This window comes from Coloeus monedula, assembly GCF_965178545.1.
Source record: "Coloeus monedula genome assembly, chromosome: 3".
In the NCBI taxonomy this organism is placed as follows: Eukaryota; Metazoa; Chordata; class Aves; order Passeriformes; family Corvidae; genus Coloeus; species Coloeus monedula.
Window position 1 is genome coordinate 93,192,593 of NC_138783.1, and position 19,179 is coordinate 93,211,771.

General features: G+C 42.4%; 1 protein-coding gene across 2 annotated transcripts in view; it reads left to right on the forward strand.

The window, feature by feature from the left end:
* Window positions 1-2,885: 2,885 nt before the first annotated feature.
* Window positions 2,886-19,179, forward strand: part of GAS6 (growth arrest specific 6) — a 40,980-nt gene continuing 24,686 nt past the window's right edge. For both annotated transcript variants that reach the window (XM_082277337.1, XM_082277338.1), the window contains exons 1-4: window positions 2,886-3,051; window positions 3,445-3,611; window positions 17,509-17,533; window positions 18,314-18,376. In XM_082277337.1, the coding sequence (XP_082133463.1) occupies window positions 2,982-3,051; window positions 3,445-3,611; window positions 17,509-17,533; window positions 18,314-18,376 (325 nt within the window). In that variant the 5' untranslated portion in view covers window positions 2,886-2,981. The remainder of the gene's footprint in view (window positions 3,052-3,444; window positions 3,612-17,508; window positions 17,534-18,313; window positions 18,377-19,179) is intronic.

The following is a 19,179-nucleotide window of genomic DNA, read 5'->3' on the forward strand; positions in this document are numbered from 1 at the left end:
AGTCACCAAAATCAGTGTTTGATGTCTGTGCCAAGCAACTTACTGGAAAATATAATAAAGAATAGAATTGGTAAACTGAATGATATGTTGGAGAAGAATCGGCATTGCATACCAAGAAAGATGTCTTGTTTTCCAAACCCATTTGAGATTCAAGGAGTGATACTTATTTAGATAAGTATGGTTCTGATAATACTAGAAACTTGGATTGTAAAAAAACTTTTGAGCTGGTCTTTTACCATATGCTCTCAAAGTGTGATCATATGGGATAAACAGAAGAGGATAAAAAACCATCTGAAAGAAAGAAAATTCATCATTAGATTACACAATATAATGCAGTTTCCAGAACCCACAAGAATCTCTTCTGTTCAACATCTTCAGAAATTTTATGGAGAAGTTTAATGCCATGAGGTCAGTTGGCAGATAATACAAAATTCATCTGTACAGATAAATCTTAAACTGGTAATCAAGAATATCAGAAGACTTTTAGAAAAAAAAAATTATCTTGGCTTAGTGAGTTGAATTGACTTGCTGAGAGGTCACATCAATGACAAAAGCTTACAAAGATTGTGCATCTGGGGATAAGGTGGAAGCGTAGAGGGAAGGCAGAGTGGGACAACCTGTTTTGGGAGCAAGAAGCTGTTCAGTTAGCTTGGCTGTATTACTTGATAACACTCTTAATGTGAGAGGGTAATAAATGACAAGTGAAATTTAATATACAGACACACAAAGTGACACATCCATGAAAGACAACCCTCACCTTCTGTATTCACTGGTAAAACAGCAACTCCTCTCAGGAAAGAGATCTCAGACCTCTTGTTCATGGCTCTTTGAAAAGAACAGGTCAGGAAGTGACCCATGAGATGTTTGAAAATAGTAAGAGAAAAACAAAAGTAAGAAAGAAGTAGGATACTGTTACTATAAAACCATATCTTGAATATTGCATGTAGTTTTATCCATATTGTCTGAAAAGAAGTATAAACAGAAAATATACAGGGCAGGATGAAAAGGTTTCTGTTTGAGGGGCTCAGGCTACAATCCCAGAGCAGACTATTGATTTACTGCTGCAATCCCAGTCCGTACTTCTTTGTGCTGTCACTGAGCTGGTTCAGCACAGTAACCTGGTAGAAAACACACACACACTAAACAAAGGGAAGAGTTTCCTGACAGGTGACTGAGCTGAAATGGCACAGCCACATCTGTGGACGTGGGCAGGGGGACACATGACAGAGGGAGGAAAGTGGCAGCCAGTCCTAGGAAACCTCTGCCTTCAGCTGTAGCTTCATAAAGCGTTTTGGCCAGCTCTGCTGATGAAATTAGGCCCAAGCTCCTTTGCCTGCAGCTACTTGCTGTCACTCCTGAAAGCCTCTCCCTTTTGGTGTTTGTGCAGCTGCTCAGCAAGTCAGTGGGGGAACTGATCTGAAATAAAATTAATCATTTTTGTTGGATTATTCTGATTTAGTTTGCAGCATGCTAGCACAAGAAATGGATGTGGCCAAAGAACAGAAAAAAGCAACAGGGACTGCAGGGACTGCTGCTTTGAGCAATGCCAGCTCAAAGGGGTCTGAAAACAAGTAATAGAACAAAGCTCCATTTTTTTTTTCCTTTCAGGAAAAAGAATGGTTCTGAAATCATATGAGAGAGGTCTATAAACTGGTATGGTGAAAACAAATAGGGCATGATCATTCACTGTTTCTTAGATGACAAAAATTCAAGTACCCTGTAAAATTATTAAGCCCTGGATTAAAAACTAGTGAGAAAAAGTTCCTGTCTAGCCTTTGTCCAAATTCTCACCACTCCTGGAGTCCAGGCATACCAACAGATCAAAAAGCTAGTTGATAAATTCATAGAGAAGTGGCACATTTGTGTCTGTTAGTGTTGCAGTGGACACAATTTTCATCTGAGAGCTCTTCCTCTGCACTTCAGGAGCTGAAAACAGAAAGAAAAGGCCACTCCACAGTGTTTTATATGTTTTTATACCTCTTAGCTATATCTCTACTATTGCCATTGTCAGACAGAAGATAACAGCCTAGGGATGGTTGCTTTGAATGAGTAGGCTGGCTCTTCTGTTTTCACGTACTTTACTTCAACTATATGTGATATGAATACACTGTTTACATTTGTTATATTTCCAGTAATTATTGTGGAGACACAACGTCTGTATTAGATATACATAATAACAAACTACACAAGTTCTTTTTCTGAAACAAGTTATGCCACTGAAATTTTCTTGAAGAATGTATAGGTATGGTGTTACTGGAGCTATCAGCCACATTGACCCTTCGACAGAGCGGTACAGATAAGAGGGGTGGCTTTAAAGCAGTGGCACTAGATAGCCTAAGTGCAGCTCTTACCCTACAGCTCTACGTTACAGCTAACAGGGTTTCCCACAGGGGACATGTCCTGTGTAACTTCGGTTGGGCAAGGGACAGTAAAGTATGGCTTGCAACATACTGGTATAAACGGGATTCATCTCTTTCCTAGGGAGCTCATCCTGAAATAGTGGAACAAACTGAAAATGCATTTCTGACCAAAACCTGTGTTGGTGTGTGGGGAGAACCCAAGTTTCTAATTTATAGCAGGACTGGGTTGGGTTTGGTGCCAGCTTCTCTGGTGAGCCCCGGCGCTATTAAAGAGATGTGCCTGGAGGTGAGGGCGCAGTCTCCTCGCCCGCTCCCCGCGTCCTACTGGCCTCCTATCGGCCCGAGTCCCCGTGACCGCCCCCGCCGCTCGGCCGGGCAGGTACGCGGGGCCGGGCCGGGAGGCCGCTCCGCCGCGAGGTGTGTCCCTGTGCGGCGGCTCGGCGGTGCCTTGTGAGGATTGGGCAGGGCGGGCGAGCGGCTCCGCGGCTCCCCCGCCGGGCTCCGCCGCCGCGCTCCCGCAGTAGCAGCGCGCTCCCCGCCCGCGCCGCCGCCCGCCCCGCGCCGCTCCCGCCGCGCCGCCAACGCCCGGCCCGGCCCGGCCCCAGCCAACGCCGCATCGTGATGCCGCATCCCGCGGCGCCCCTCGGGGCCGCCCTGCTGCTCGTCCTGCTGGCGGCGGACTCCTCGCAGAGTGAGTACCGCGGGGGTCCGTCCCTCCCGCACACGCCGCCGAACATCCCCCGCCGCCCTGTGTGTGTGCGAGTGCGGGGTGTGCTGCCGGGGCGGGGTGGGCTGCGGAGGGGATGCGCAGCTTCGCGGCTGCGGTGAGGGCGGCGGCGGGGGCAGGGGGATGCGGATGAGGGGCCGCGCCGAGGCCTCGGCGACCCACGGGCGGCGCCCCGGGCAGGGAGGGTGCTCGGTGTCCCCCGGAGGGGCGGTCTGGTGTGCGGGGTGGGGGTCCGGGAATCCGGGGCGGCCAGGCGGGCTCAGCTGTTCACCGCTGCCTGTTCTTCCTCCTGCTCCTCTCCTCCTCCTCGTCCTGCTTCTGGCCTCCCCCGCGCCGTCCCGGCGCTCGGCTGCCCAGCCGTGCTGCTGCGCGCCCCGGAGGCTGCCCAGTTCCTGCGGCAGAGGCAGCGGCGAGCCTACCAGATCTTCGAGGAGACCAAGCAAGGGCACCTGGAGAGGGAGTGCGTGGAGGAGCGCTGCAGCAAGGAGGAGGCCCGGGAGGTGTTTGAGAATGACCCCGAGACGGTAAGGGCGCACAGCCGCCGTGGAGATGTGGGGGGGGTTGTCCGGCTCCGCGCTCCCGCCCACCGTCTATCCGCCGCTGGATGCCAGCTGCCGGCACAGCTGGGAAAGGCATCGGGAGGAGGAGGACCCGTGGCCATTAGGTGATTGACTGGAGGACACTAAGGCTCAGCCTGCACAAGGACAGTGTCAGGGCTGTCCAGCCAGGAGCACCTCGGTGACCGTGGTCTGGGTGAGCAGCCCAGCCTGGCACTGGCTTGGCAGGACTGTCTTTGAAGACTAGAAGGGTCCTGTTCACCCATGGTCTAAATCCATGAAGCAAGACCAGTGCAACATAATGATATAGCTTCTCTGTCTGGATACCTTACCATCCCTCATCTTTCCTTCAGTTTCCCATCCCAGCTGTATTTAAAATCACCTGAATTTTGCAGCATATGTCACAATAAGGGCTTCTCAGAAGAATGTCCTAACCACTTTTAAATCCATGGGGGCCAATTCAGCTTGGTCAGCATCTTAGAATCAGTAGGTTCTGCACTTGTCACTACAACAGCAGGAGAGCTCATGTATGGGAATGCGGTACTGCTGCACTTGTAACACTAAGTGTGGATTCACACAGTTACAGACTGCACACCACGCATGGAGCTGCCTTTTCCAGTCTTACCAAGGCTGACTTTCACTTCAGCCTTCTCACTTCAAGCAGCATGCAGATACTTCACTAAGCTTGCTTACTCTTCAAGTCACTTTACACCTCCTCTCAACACTCTTTTGGATAGGCTGTTCTCATTGCAAAGAGTATCTGGCATGGATTTAGCAGTGGGAAGTGGATTTTCTTGGTGTTCAGACTGAAGCTCCGTTCTGCACAGCATGTTCCTGTTAATGGTATGATGCTCTAGGGAGAAGATAGGACAGAGAGAGAGAGGGAGAGAGAACACGTGTATGTGTACACAGAGACACAAACCACAGGCAAGGGAGGGACTCCGCTGAAGAGATGTTTTATGCTTCAGTAAGGCAAGTCCTGACACGTGTGCTTCATTAGCAGCCTCAGCACTGGATATACAGTGCAGTAGCTTGTTGTCACAAGGCAGTAGTAAGTACAGCAAAAGCATCATGATAGACTTTTGACAGTCTTCATTTTTGAGATTAATATGGAGCACTTGCCCAGGCAGTGTTTAATGTTACACCTTTTATGTCCATGTGTAGTCACATCTGCATGTAGAAGTGTTTGCTTCCGTTCTGCAAAAGCTGAGCTACTTCAGAATGTGGATAACTGTAATGGGGTGAGAGTGTCTGGTACAACTACTTCCATATTCATGTTGAGTAATATAACTTTAAACTCACTATAAATATTCATCACATAGCAGTGCATGCAGGGAAAACCATGATGAGGGTGATTTTGTAGCCTTCTGTAACAAAGGAGATCTAAGGTCAGTACTTTTACTAACTGGCTGCTGGCCAAGAAAGTAGCCAAAGGCGATGCATTGATGGATTAGTTTAAGGGTGGGATAGTGTAAAAATATGTAAGGAGTTTTTAACAGTATTTGGCATTAATTTTGTAAATTGGAAAGAATACACAATTCTACTACTGAAATGACAATAGTGAAATCATTTTGGTTTAAAATCTTTTGATGTATAATATAAATTCTTTAAGATACAGTCATACTTTAAGTGCGTTTTGTAGGACAATGCCAACTTTCTGTCATTGCAAATTATTTTGATTTTTTTGGTGCATTTCCTTTGTTATTGCTGTTAGGTTTCACTCTGTTTTGAAAACCTGAAGAAAGGCTAGGTGGACTTCTATTGTTTGTGCCCCCTAACATGGCCTTCTACACCAGGACACTTAGATCTTCAGTGACATAAGATCCTACATTTTCTGAGACACAAACCTGACAAGAGCTATTAAGTTGCTTGTTAAGTGCAGTATGTCCTACTCCTTGCATTACTTTGCTCCAATTTGATGGAGAAGCAAATGTGCCGTCATATATTGGGGATTTATGGCACTTCCTGTCCCTTTTGCAATCCATATGTGACGTGAAAGCAGCAGCTGCTGTGCAGTAACAGTTTTCTACTGCATGGTGGCAGAGGTTATGTATGTGGGCTGTTACTACTCTACACTGGAAACCTTCACTGTTTTGTAAGGCACAGGTGACTACTTCTCCAGCAGTATCTGTGGATTTCATGGACAGAGTATTAATTCACAATGGAAGTGTATTTTAAACAGTAGGGAGTTACTGTGCTGTCATTTCACTGATGCTGTGTTGTACATCCAGTCCTAGTGACTGACACAAGAAGGAAGCTAGCTGAGACCTGACTCAGGAAAGGCAAAAACTGTTGTAAAAACCACCAAGCTTTTTGAAGAATTGCAGTAATTGCAGTCATGCCTTAGTGTATTGCCAGGCTGCAGCTGATCCATGCTGGTAAAGTGAGCTTTCATTGACCAGGGAAATGTACAGATTGCTGTTGACAGAAAATGATTCCTTGTAGTTTAGGAAGGCTGAAATTTCTGCATGTGCCTGCTGAACGTGGTCACAGGGATTAACTACATAGGTTGTGGCAGAAAGAAACATCTATGGCATTTTTTGCCCTGTGCTGAGCTCTAAGAGGCTGTGCTGGTAAGCTGTGGGGAACAAACACATCAGTGCAATCTGTCCTGTTGCATCTCCCGGGTTTTATGCTTTAAAGCACCAGATTAGTGCCTGTGTAGGCATTTGGCTGTTTGCTGTCCCACAGGAGCAATGGTTTTGTATCACTTTCAGGTGAGCCCTCCACAGTTTTGCAGCCATGACAACTGAAAGTTAGTTAGAGATTAGTTAATCAATCTTGATGCTTCCCTGTTCAGCCTCAAGGAAGGCTTGTGATGTGAGATCAAAAGTGTTGTCCCTCTTCCCTTTTCCCCTCCATTAGATGCTAATGAAATGTATGAGCCTTCCTTACAAACCTTGCCATTCTTAACTATCCTGTGGTTGTGTGAGGAGAATTTCAAGGCCTAATTTCAAGACGTCCTAAGGATGTGATACAAAATTGCATTAACTGATTCAATTAAACAGCTCCAGAAGTTGAGGTAAGATGAAGGAAGGCTGTAATGTAGCTCACATGATGCTTCCCAGGTAAAACCATATCTTGATGCAGCCAATTGTAACATCTAGCCAAGAATAACATTTTATGGAAAGATACCTATTTCCTGGACAGACCAGTAAATGAAATGAAGTGTCACATACCTATACCAGAGCACCCTTTTTCTGTGCCTTCCATTGTTTCAGTGATCAGCTTTCAAAGCAACATCTGCAGGCAGTCAGCAGAAGATGGACATTCTCTGAAACCTGAATGTGGGTTTTGCCACATGTGTGATTACTTACATCAACTGCTAAGAATAGTGTATCAGGTGGGGCCCAGTAGCCATTCATGTGCAGGCCAGGGCAGCTTTTGTCTTTTATATTACGGAAAATATAAATATCAGCTCGCTCAGACTAGAGGAAGGAAGATCAATTGAAACATTTTTAGATTTTTTTTTTTTTTGAGAGGCAGAGCAAAACTTAGTCTGTGCCACTTGTATGACTATACATGGTAAAAACAAGTAGCCTGGAGTAATGAGTCTTGCAGCCTACCTTTTTCATGAAGCTCATTATAACATCCTTAAACATTACTGCAGAATTCTGGGATGATTCCTGTCTTGTAATTTCATGTATGCTAGGGGTGCCAAACAGAAAAATTAAAAGAGAATATGATGGGGAAAAAAAAGAAGGGTGGAAAACATCTTGATGGGAGGTATGCAGACTGTTTCTAAATGTGATCTATTCAAAATACATGCTAGGTGTGATAGATGGGATGAAGCTGCAAAATACCTTGGATACAGAGATAAGAATGTTATCTTATTTAAGATGTTGATGAGGCCTTATAAAAGCAGTACTGCAGAAATAATTGACCTTGGTATGCAGTCAAGGTATTACAGCTTGTTAAGTCACTGATAAACTACTCTGGAATTTGGTTGACCTGTTCTAAAAATCTGGTCATCCAAGCATGTAAAACAAAGGGCAGAAGGGACTGTAGCTCCTGGTGTTCTCAGAAACATTGTATTTCACTGAAGAAAAAAGTGTCCTCGTGCAAGGAGTTTCTCTGTTTTGAAAGGCTCAGCATAGGGAAGATGTTTGAACACAGCCTCTTATCCTTTGGTGCCTTAGTACAGCATCTGTCCTTGCACATCTTGCTTGCTGTTGTTACTGCTGAAGAATTACTGGCCTTCCTGCAGCTCACCATAGAAATTGCCATGCTGAATGCATTCAAAAGTGTTAGGCACACCAGAAACACTGACATAGGTCAGCCTGGCTTTTTTACTGTTTACTGTGTTCATGGATTTGGTCCTCAGTAGAGCACTGTGGAAAGCCAGCTGGTTTCCATGTGCATGCAGAATGGACATCTGATTCACAGGCAGACATGTGAAAATTCTGATTTTTGAGGGACTTGCATCCAAAATGCTATTAAAATCTATGGCTTGTGAGATACACAAAACACTGGCAGAGAATCACAGTGTAACTTGGGACTGAAGAGAAACCTACTCCACTATCCCACTCATGACAAGGGCAGCAGTGACACCAGACCAAGTTTTTTGGAGTTTTTCACAATCCTGTCTTGAAAATTACTGATCCTAACAAAGCATCTAGCAATGTCAGCATTCTTTCTGCTAGGCTTCGTTTACTGAGAAGCTGAAATGCTGATGAAGCAATGTATAGGGTGTGATAAGGGACAGTTTTGTTGGTTTTCAGAGTGTTGATGGCTCACTTGGTTTTATTTTTTATGTGTTCCATAATATGATGTGGTCATGATAACACCAATGAGCGGCATGCATGGACTAGGGTCTTCCAAACTTCATTCTGATCTTTTAGGGGGGGTGCTTTTCAGGCAATATTTAGATGTTATTTCTAAGGATAGCAAGATAGATACACACTTGCAAATTTTAATCAGGAAAGTATGAAGGTATGTAGAGGGAGGAGAAGAGTTACTGGGAGAGCAAAGCAGTGTAAAATTTCTTTAAGTAATTTAGTGAATGTTGTGTAGTCTAGACATGAAAAATACTGATATCTTTAGATACAGATGTCATCATCCCTGTATAGAATATTCCTTTATAGATCCAGGCAAGAATCTGGTTTTATTTGCTGTGACAGTTCTTCTCAATATAATGATTTGTTTTGACATTTTGGCAGAGCATGGAGAAAAGGCTAGATTTATAGCTGGTATAAATTTATTTGTCTCTTCTTGTTGGTGCAGAGAGAAAGAGTTATTGGAAAACTCTGTGCTAATGTTTTAAACTGCTTGGACTCAGTACATGGAAGAATGGATTCCCAGGCACAATGGTACCTGCTTAATAGATTTTGAGAAAGAAAATATGGGGATATTTAGAATTTTGTCCAGGAATGGGTTGAAGGAGAGAAGAAGGAAATAAAAATTTGAGTACCCAGGTATATGCCACAGTGGCATCCCAGCCTGCTGGCATGAGATCTGGGTGTCCACCAGGTGTTCTCCCTTCCCTTTCTTTCCTTCTCCCTGTAGTTTCTTATAAAAGACAAGGGAGCTTTGTACCAAAATCCAGTGGGTGTAACTGGTCTGGAAGGCAAAAAGATTGGGACTGTGGACCAGGATGCTCCTGTCTTCTTTGCAGTACGGACACAGCATTTGTTGGCAGTGGTGGCATTCAGTAGCAGGAGGGTGACAAAAGTACTCCTTCCTGCCTTAGCAGGCAGGTTATACATTTTTTTGGCTAAATGCTGCTTTATCAAAAATTATTGAGAAGGGTGAGCAATGTTTGCTGTTGGTGGAAATAGACACAACTCCATCAGCTCTGCTGGACTCATGCCTACCCGATCTTTATCAGTTTCCACTCATGGGAGAGTAGCCCAGAAATTCAGAATAGACCTGGAAATACTGACACACCACATCAGAGAAGTAGTACATGCTAAATGTCCTGTGCAGTAGGACGGAAAGAGCAAGACAAGACAAAAGGGACTAATATTATGCTGAGGGACTGTTTGAAGATAGGGTGGAAAAAGATGCTAAGAATGGCAAATTGAAGCAGGGGGGTCTATGCTGGTTTGGTCACAATGGATGATAATGGAAAAAGTAGATAAAGTTAGGGTAAGTCTGTTTTCTAGAGAAATACAATAGGTTTTAATAAATATGTGAGAGGGGAAAAAAGACAATTAAAAATTAAGAAAACAGTTTTGTGGCCATGAGCTAATTTCATTTTCTTTAAAAAAAAAAAAAAAATAGGAGCAGCCTACTGGGAATTAATACAATTTTTTAGTGCAGCTGCTTAATTGGCAGCTGTAATTTATGTGTGTTCCATACTCTGAGTGAGCTTAATGAATTACAAGTAGTCACTTTCCAGTAAGTATGAAGAACAAGGATGGAACCACCACCACAGATTTAGAAGAAACTGAGAAGGAACATAGCAACAAGGTTTACTTCTCCCCTCAAATTACTTTTCAAGCTTTGGTTTCACACTGGGGAGTTCAGCTGATCTAGTAGAGGTAAGCAATTCCCTTGCCTGTTCTTTTCACCCTTCTTGCACAGCAATTTGGGTGACTGCATGGACCAATTAAAGTAACTTAACCTAAAGAAAAGTAGTCTGTAGAGAAAAATGGTAATTTTGCAGCTGGATCAGTTCCCCAGTCCAGTGGGGATTGACATGGTGGAAAGGACAGTCTGAGGTTAGGATGGGAAAGCCAGGTGCTGGAAGAGAAACAGAAATTGTTGTCACAGCTCAGCCTATCAAAGCAATGAATGAACAACTAAGCCTTGGAGAATCTGATTGAAGTTTTTCAGCGGGTTTCCCTTCTGTATCTTTGCTTTCATCACAGTTTCGTTATGAGTGCTGTTCTATAGGCTCTCCACATGTGGACATCTGTGGGGAAATTTACTTATTGATGGGTTCGTGTTTTCCCCCGTTCCTTTGAGCATCAGCAGTGGGACCCAGAAGAAGAGCAAAGTTGGAAAGTAAGGAGGATACCCAGGGAGGGGAACAATTTTTGGTGTTTTCTTCACTCTGCACACCTGCCAGGACAGAAGGGTATATAAATGAAGCCATAAAAGGACAACGGGTCATGCTTGCACTGCACAGAATCACATGTACCTGGAAAGCTACCATATTTGGCTGATTCCTGGAATTCCAGAAAATATTTAGGACAGGAAGAGAAAAGCAAAAATTACTTATTAAAATAATGAACAGGGACGTATGAGATCAGATTCTGTCACCAGGGCCTGGTGTCATCTAAGATGTCACTTCCCTATTCCTTGCTTGCCTGTGCCCTCTGAGTCCAAATCCTTAAATTCCGTAATGTGATTGAATGCTGTTTGTATGAGTTGCAACCTCTGCAGATAAGCAAAATCCAAAGAAACAGTATGATTACATTACAAGAAGGGGAAAAACTTCAGTGGATAAAATGTCACAGAACCTATGAGAGATCATAGATATTTAAATCATGTTTGATGGGATATATTACCTGTTCTGTTTTAAATATGGCTAAAATAATTACAGAGTAATGACATGGTGTTGGAGAGCCTTTTACTTATGCTAGGTGTTTTGTCAGATACTGTTTTCCCTAATTTGACTAAACTATCTGAGCGAGTGTTAGTTTACCCACACATACAAATATTGTAACTATTGCAACAAGTAGGGATTCAAACGAGCAACACTAAGTGAACATTTGTCATCAAATTGAGATCTCGTGCATTGTTACAGCTGGAGTGAAAGTAGCCTTTCAGTTCTGAAGCAGTGGAGGAAACTTCAAGGCATTTGTAATCGGATTCCTGTCAGAGTAACTTAAAAGCACATGCAACCAATTGGGATCACTCTACAGATTATTTTTGTTGAAGTATTTGGTACCAGTTCTATCCATTTCACACTATTTACTGTCTAATCAAACCCTGTCTCAGGCTGCCTATAGAAAACATGTCTTTGTGCCCTCTGCATCTTCATAAAATAGAAAATATCTGTGACATACGTGAACTTTTTTTTTCTTCTTTTCTTTCCTTTCAGTACTTCTTTTTCTCCCCTGTAATTATGCATTCCAATCATTGGTGGGTTTTTCCTCATTGCAGAGAAACAGTTTTTGCTGAAGTGGCACCTCAGTAAGCTGTTGGGAAACAGTCTTGCTGTCCAGAACAGAGCAAAGGAAGTTATGACAATAGATGGGTTTCATTTCAGACTTGAGGATTCTGCAGAGGTACCTAGTCTCTATGGAAGGGGTCATGCTGGAGAATATAGTCCTGAATGCTTCTATTTTGGAAAGTTCAACAGCTTGGTAGAAGGGGCAGTCCCAGTCTTTGTGCATCTGAATAGCTGGACAGTGTGAAGTGGATACTTGACAAATGAAGGCAAAATCTAAAAGCTACCCTAAGCAGCTGTAACTTGGGTGGTAGGAGATGAGACCTGGAGGCTGCTTTTGGATTGTAATGTGACCTACTTGCTTCTGTAACGCCTCACTTGCCAAGCTGTGGAGAGAAGTTCTCTTTGCTCTTCATATAGAGAATCCAGATTGCCGTAAAGCAAAATAGGAAGCAAACTAACCTGGCTGAGTGATGGGTTCCTCATGATGAGAAGGAAAGCTTGTGCAGGTAACATGGCATTCATTTGAGCATAAATTCTATACCTACAGGTTCTACATATATAAAATTCTGAATTGCTGAACTGCTTAATGCCCTTATATGGGAGGAAGTGCCCAATCATGCAGTGTGAGATTTGCTATGCATCTAAAGACTAGGGCTGAGTTTTAAAAAAAGGAGAGTTCTCGAGCATTAGTGAGATTTGCATTCTCAGGTTATAACAGTTGAAAACTGGCAAGTTATAGCCAATTATGGTTGGTAGCAGTCATTTCTTCAAGGATAATGCAAGCCCATAGTGTGGAAACATGAAGAATGTTTATAAATGAGGTCTGGCTATGCCCAAGACAAACATTCAGTCCTGAAGGAAAGCGGAAAAGGGAGAGTCATTGTATGGAAACGAGGAAAGGGCATAATGTGGGAGTTGTTGCTACTCTCTTAGATGTAACTAGGTAACTAAGAAAGTGCTTTTTAGAAATCACCGTTGCTAACACAAGTCAGTGAAATGCTCCGGTGTTAGTGGTGCTGCAGTCACAGAATCACAGGGTGGTTGAGGTTGGCAGGCACCTCTGGAGGCCTTTTGGCCAAGCAGGGCCACCAAGAGCCAGATGCCCAGGAACATGAACAGTCTTCCTATAAACTACGCCTTGTATCTGTGGCCTCTAGAGCTAAAACATGATTTTCCTTAGATTCCGTGCTGATCAGTCTTACCTGACCTGCTACTCAAGCAAAATAAACAGAAGCAGTAAGCAGGCCCTTTTGTCTGAGGTCTCCAATGTTGCCAATTACTTTAAAGTAAAGCAACAGTGAGAACGTTTTCCTGGTGTCAACAGGGTCATTGTTATGTTTTCAGAAGGGCTATTTTTATACAGTGACTCATGTTAACGCCTCTTCTGATTTGGTGTTTTTCCATCTTCTCTAAAAATGCCGCAGGACTAATGCATACTCCATAAAATTGCTCTAACTTCTGGATTTTAGCATTATGGATTTTGGCCATAGAGTTGAAAAGAGATGGTGACCCCAGTGACAATGTAGGTTTCCTTTGGTAGGGAGGCTGACATAGTTATTTCTGCCCCTTCCACTCCACAGCTGTGAATTCTTACCTTCATGTTGCTGTTCTCCTCAGTTGTTTCAGTGTGGGTTGTTGCATGGGTAGCCACAGCGAAACTGTTCTTAACACATGGAAGGAAAAAGCCAAATATAAAAATGAACAACCTGGAGTTTTGGGGGGGTTGTTTTCTTGGGTTAGTTTTTTTGTGGACACTTTTAAAATTATGCTCTCTTAGATATCCAGACTGAGTGTTGTAGTGGCTGTTTTATCAGGGTAATAGTAACCTCCAGTTGCAGGTGGGAGAGGAACACCTTAGCCTCATGAACAGAGTTCTTACCCCATGTTTGGTGTCACTCTACCTTGAAATAAAAACATGCATTCTTAGACCTTGCAATACTGTTGTGGAAGCAAATAGTGTATCAGAAGACTTGCTTCTAGCATCTACGTGTGTTCCTGGGAAAGAGGTGGGGGCTGTAGAGTTTAAATCTTTTCTGTTAAAGCACAGCTCTGTCTGCTGGGCAGCAAGAGAAAGGTCTCTGGCACTGAGCTGAGCTAAGCAAGCCAGGACCTGCCTGAAGAGACTGGCCTCATGCTGTGCTTTCCACCTCACTGAAAGGGTGGAGATTTGGAGATGTTAGGCACTTCCCAGTCTCTCCTATTTCTTCCTCTTTACCTGAGATCTCTGCTGAGCTGTACTTTGGGTGCACATGACATGTAACTCACCGGTGAGTTACAACTCTGGTGTGTAGCTCATACTACATGTTTGAGCTGTAGTGGCAGCAGATAAAAGATTTTGTAGTTTACAAAAGAACTGTTCATGTTACTGGGACACCACAGGCTGCAGGTGTCCTGCTGCCAGGCCCTTGACTATTGTAGCTTCTGGCATCCTAGCCATTCTGGTTGGTACATGGAAACCAGTCAGACAGAAAGTTTGGTGGGTCTCAAACAAGAGAGGTGGAAATACACTAAAGTTTTCTTGGTAGGAACAGTCACAGGGTTTGTTGGAATTGTTGAAGCTACATTTGTGATGTTTGGTCTCTTGTGGAGGTTGGAGCTTCTGCAGCCTTTGTCTTCCTTTTGCCTGTGCTGGGATGTTACTACTGGACAGATGGGTTGGAGAGCTTGGTGAGGTCAGTGTCTGTGCAGCAGCCTGTCTGGAAGATGTTCATGACCAACATGTGTTTGTTTATACCTTTTTATTTAAAAAGCCCATTGCTCCTGCTTTTATTTTCAGCAATAATTAGGAAGCAGATCTAAAGGGGAATGGCTGACCACATTTAAATGTTGACCTTTTTTATCACAATCCAAGCTGAAAATTTAACACTTACATAATTCTGTGGTGATTTTTGCCACCTTAGTGGTAACAGTTAAATAACTTCCCGTGTTTTGATCCTGTGAACAGTGTGTGATTTCTGGATGGTGAGAAGTTTATTGAGCCTGAAATTGAAGGTGGCTTGTTGAGAAATCAGCAAAATAGTAACAGAGAATGTTTGCCAACTCCTTCTTAGCAAGCCCCAAAGCATTTCTCTTGGCATTTTTGTAGGATCCTGAAAATACAATCATACACTTCTGGTAGAAAGAAGATGAGTTGCACACTTTTAATAGGGACCTGATCCTGTATAGGATTTTCATTTTCCCTGACATCTGGGCATCATTAAGCCATAGTGCATCACAGAAGACTGAAAAGACATTGAGGAGTTGAGCGCTCACATGAGAAATAACGTGTATCTGTACCAGGTTAGGCGCAGCTTGAATTTTTAACCAAGAAAACTTCTCATCGGTGTTTTTTGAAAAGGGACTGCAGTTTAAGCAGGTTCCTTTTCTCAAGGTGTAAGATCATTTATCCTTCATTCTTATTAATCTTTTCTCTGAATGTAATTACATTGTCATTGTATTTACAGGAGCCAGCTGTAAGAGAAATTGATTATGGAGAAAAACAAAAAGTTAATCATACAAGAATGAGTAATGTTAGAACCTGTGAGCATGTGTCTTTATTTTAGAATGGTAGTATCAGCAGGTTTTGTAAACCTGGAGAAGTGCTACTGATCAGCAGTACTGTTGCTTTTGTACAACATAAGCAAATGAGGAAGACAGGGAAGGAAGAGTTAAATTTCTATTAATAGCCTCCTGTTTAAATCACTTGGCTACATACTTTGTGGAATGAAGCTTGTGGTGATACAATGCCTTGGAGTTTCACTTGCCTGCTGTTCAACTGGCATTGAATCAATACACAGTCAGTTTGAATTTGGAAGTTACTTGTATAAAAGTAAACTCTATACCACTTTTCTAGCACTCAACTCATTCATCAGAGGTCAAGAAGAAAATGCCTTTGCCACCACTGACATGGAGCAATTAGGCTGATAGCCATGAATATGAAAGCTCCTATTTATTGTCTTGTTAGTGCCAAAACAGTTGTTCTTGCCAGAGTCTGGATTATCCTTTTGGTGGTTAAATACATCTGCACGTTCTTGTGAAGTATATGGAATAAAGGGGAAATAATGAAAGAAATGTTTGGAATATTTTATTACACACCCCTATCTTTTTCTCCTCAAGTGCTGGTTGAAGTTCAGTTTGTGGTTATAGCACAAATGGACAACCATCTGAATACTTAGATTGCTTAGATTTATTTCTATTTCGACTACATTTTTTTGACTTGTCTTTTCCAAACTAAACCTTAAAAAAAAAAAGAGGGAACAAGGACCATAGTGGGTTCTGAGCTCATCACTCTGTTAACCCTAAGGCACATTTCAAAGTTCAACCCCAAAAGATGCCAAGCCTATCGCCCTCATGTCAGAATTGAAAATTAACGTAAGTGTAAGCTGCTGCTTCTACTTCTTTGCTGATGCTCTCATAATTTAGGCTGAATATTTTCATGGTGCATTTCAGTAACTGGAGCATATTTGCCAGAAGCAATTGATTCTTCTGGTAAATGTCAACAGTGCAATTGATTGCATTGGGCAGTTCAGATCAAACTGAATCACGGTGTGTGCCTGTCCCTGTTGTTTATACATGTCTGTATAGATGCAATCCAAACATCTGTAATAAGAGGAAAAGATAAAATAGTGTCTTTTCTTGCACATTGTATAGACCAATTTAATTTTTTAGAATGCAGGGTATTTACTGTCCCAGTCTCACTGGAGATAGTGTTATATGGAAATTGCTCCTGTTGTATAAAAGAGAATTATACTGTGCATATGCTTTCATAGTGAGCTGAGAAGTGGTTTATTTTAAAAAAGAAAAAAATTAAGCACTGATACAATCCGTAAGTTTTTCTTCATTCCATGCCCCAATTACCATTTTAACAGCACTTGAATTAGTGACTTTTATGTTACGGAAACCAGGATGAAGGTGGACAGAAGTGTTTTTTCCTGGCCATGACGTTTTGTATTTTTTTAAGAATATGATACAATTGTCAGCTTCAGCCAATCTCCCATTCTTCCATGCAGCACAAGTGCATTTTCCTGCTGTTTCCATGTTGGTGCAAGCCGTCATGTGACTTGCAAGGCCTCACCAGGCTGACTATTCTAACTTATTCACATCACATCAGCAAAATGATGCTGCTCTTGCTGTATGGCTGCACTTTGCTGATGCAAAGTAGGGAACAGTAATGCACGACCATGTACCATGAAAGGAATGGCAATGCCCTTTGCAGTCTGGTTTTAGAGTAAGGGGTGTCAATTTTCCCCTCTCTTGCAAAGTGCCATTGCTCCCTTCTTTGAGCATCCGGGACGTGATGTATGGGTGGTACAGCAATGGCTGCTGTCTGAGTTGTAGGGTGCTCCTTGTAAGAGCAAAAGGTACTTTTTCTAGTGGCTGTGGTGTTCATGTGCTGGCCATGTCCTGCATTAGCAGAATGCCTTTGAGGTAGCACGGGGTGACTGAATGATCCTGTACTCTTCCCTCCAGGGTTTTGCCCTTAGATTCCAATTCCTTCCCCTACCTCATACCATCAGCAGCGGCTTTATCTCTTGGATGGTTAGTGTCTTCGTGCTCAGTCACTGCCACTGACCAGATCAGCTGCCATAAAAAAACACCTTGAGACTGGAGCTAATGTTTCTTTCCTTTTCAAATGACAAAATGCATGTATCATACTGTGCTGCCCTGGTTCTGAATAAAAGGAAATTAGGATACTGGTGTTTGGAACTTGTTAAACAATTGCCATACAAGACCACCAAACTAACAGCAGCTCTTAAATAGCACGAAAATAGAAGCAAATATGTTTCAATAAATCTTTGCTCTCTTTTTTCCCCCCTTCTACAGGAATATTTTTACCCGAAATACTTGGGTGAGTTGCAGCTTTTATTTTCACTTTGTGAGAGTGCTGGTATGTGCCTAACACTGGAGCTTGTCACATCTGAAATCTCTGCTAAGGAAGGTGATGGACATCTGATTGCAATAAACTTGCATTGCTAACTTTAAAGCTAGACTTTATGTTCCTTATTTTACTTTGAGGTGTGTGTTTTTACTTATGTGTACATTTGCAGACAAAGATGCTTTATGTGTTTTCTGCATGTTAAAATCTTGATGTTGCGTATATATCTGTGGCTTGCACTGCTATGAAATAATTAGTAGTTTTCTACCTTTTCCCCTTTTTAATTAAGTTAGCTATTAACTAATCTCCTTATTAAAAAAAAAAAAAGGTGCCTGATTGAACTACTGGCTTATTCTATTGACTGTATCATAGTCAAGGCATCATACTGTTTTCTATTTGTGTTTAATATGTTGTACTTAAGATCACAAATGCCACAGTGGGAGAAAAATCCATGTGCTTTTTAGATATTTTGAGAAGTTTAGTTGGTCAAATTTGAGTAGCTACTCCCATAGTTTTAAAATCATAGTAGCGTCTGGTTAAGTGATCATCCTCTTCAAATGGGTTTTAACTACTGTACATCAAAGCTAAAAGATTGCGGTGAACTTCAGAATGTTAAGGCATCTGGAAGATTATAATATTGCATAGCTTTTGCATCCACCTTCCAAATCTTTGCAGGCCAGGTATAATTTTACATGCTTTGAACAGCTGTCCTTCACCACTGTAACAATAACAATTTCATTTTCTGTTTTTCAGCTTGTATTCAGAAATATGGGTCACCGTATAAAAGAAATCCAGATTTCCTTACATGTGTACACAGTAAGCATTTTTGGTTTTTATATTGTAGTTAAATGTTCTCTCATTCTACCTGAAGGTGTGGGACTAGCTCAGCCATCTCTATTTTTGGTAGTATTTCAATACTGGTCTTCCTATTTTTCAGGCTTGAGACTCCATACCACTAAACAAAATCTTTCCCATTTTATAACCTAATGCCATCTCGCTGACATGTTTTAGTGCTTCAGTATTTTATGATGCAAGTTTCTTTCCCACCTGTTTCCCAAAGTTTGAATAATCTTAGAAGCAAGAGGGACAAGAAATAGGAGGTACTGTAAGGTTGCACACTATGCTTGGCCCTTCGTTTTCTATTCTTTTGCATGCTAGCTTTGGCTCGCCCCATTAAGGAACCTTAAGAAAAGCTTAAAGTCAAACCCAGGCTTGTGTCAGCCTTCTTTACATTAAGAGATCAGTTTCATGTATCACGCGACTATGCTTTGAATATTGCTACCTTTAAAAACTCAAATCAATTTGGAAGACAAACTGATAACTTTGTAGTGGGTGGGGGTTTTTCTGTTCTTCACTAACATTAGAGAAGAGAATTTGATGAATTCTTCTAATACCTTCTGGTTGTCTTTTGAAGCTTAGCAGTGCTACAGGTAGAAAACTGCATAAGTATACTAAATATGTCCCATGAGCAGTTCAAATGTGGAGAAAATCAGATGTATGTATATTTATTTTCTTTTTACCCCTGGGTTTCAGTCTTTTATTGTCATCAAGTTTAATTAGTCATGCGTTCATACAAGTGCAAGTGCAACCAAAGCAGGATCAGTATTTAGTCAACCTTT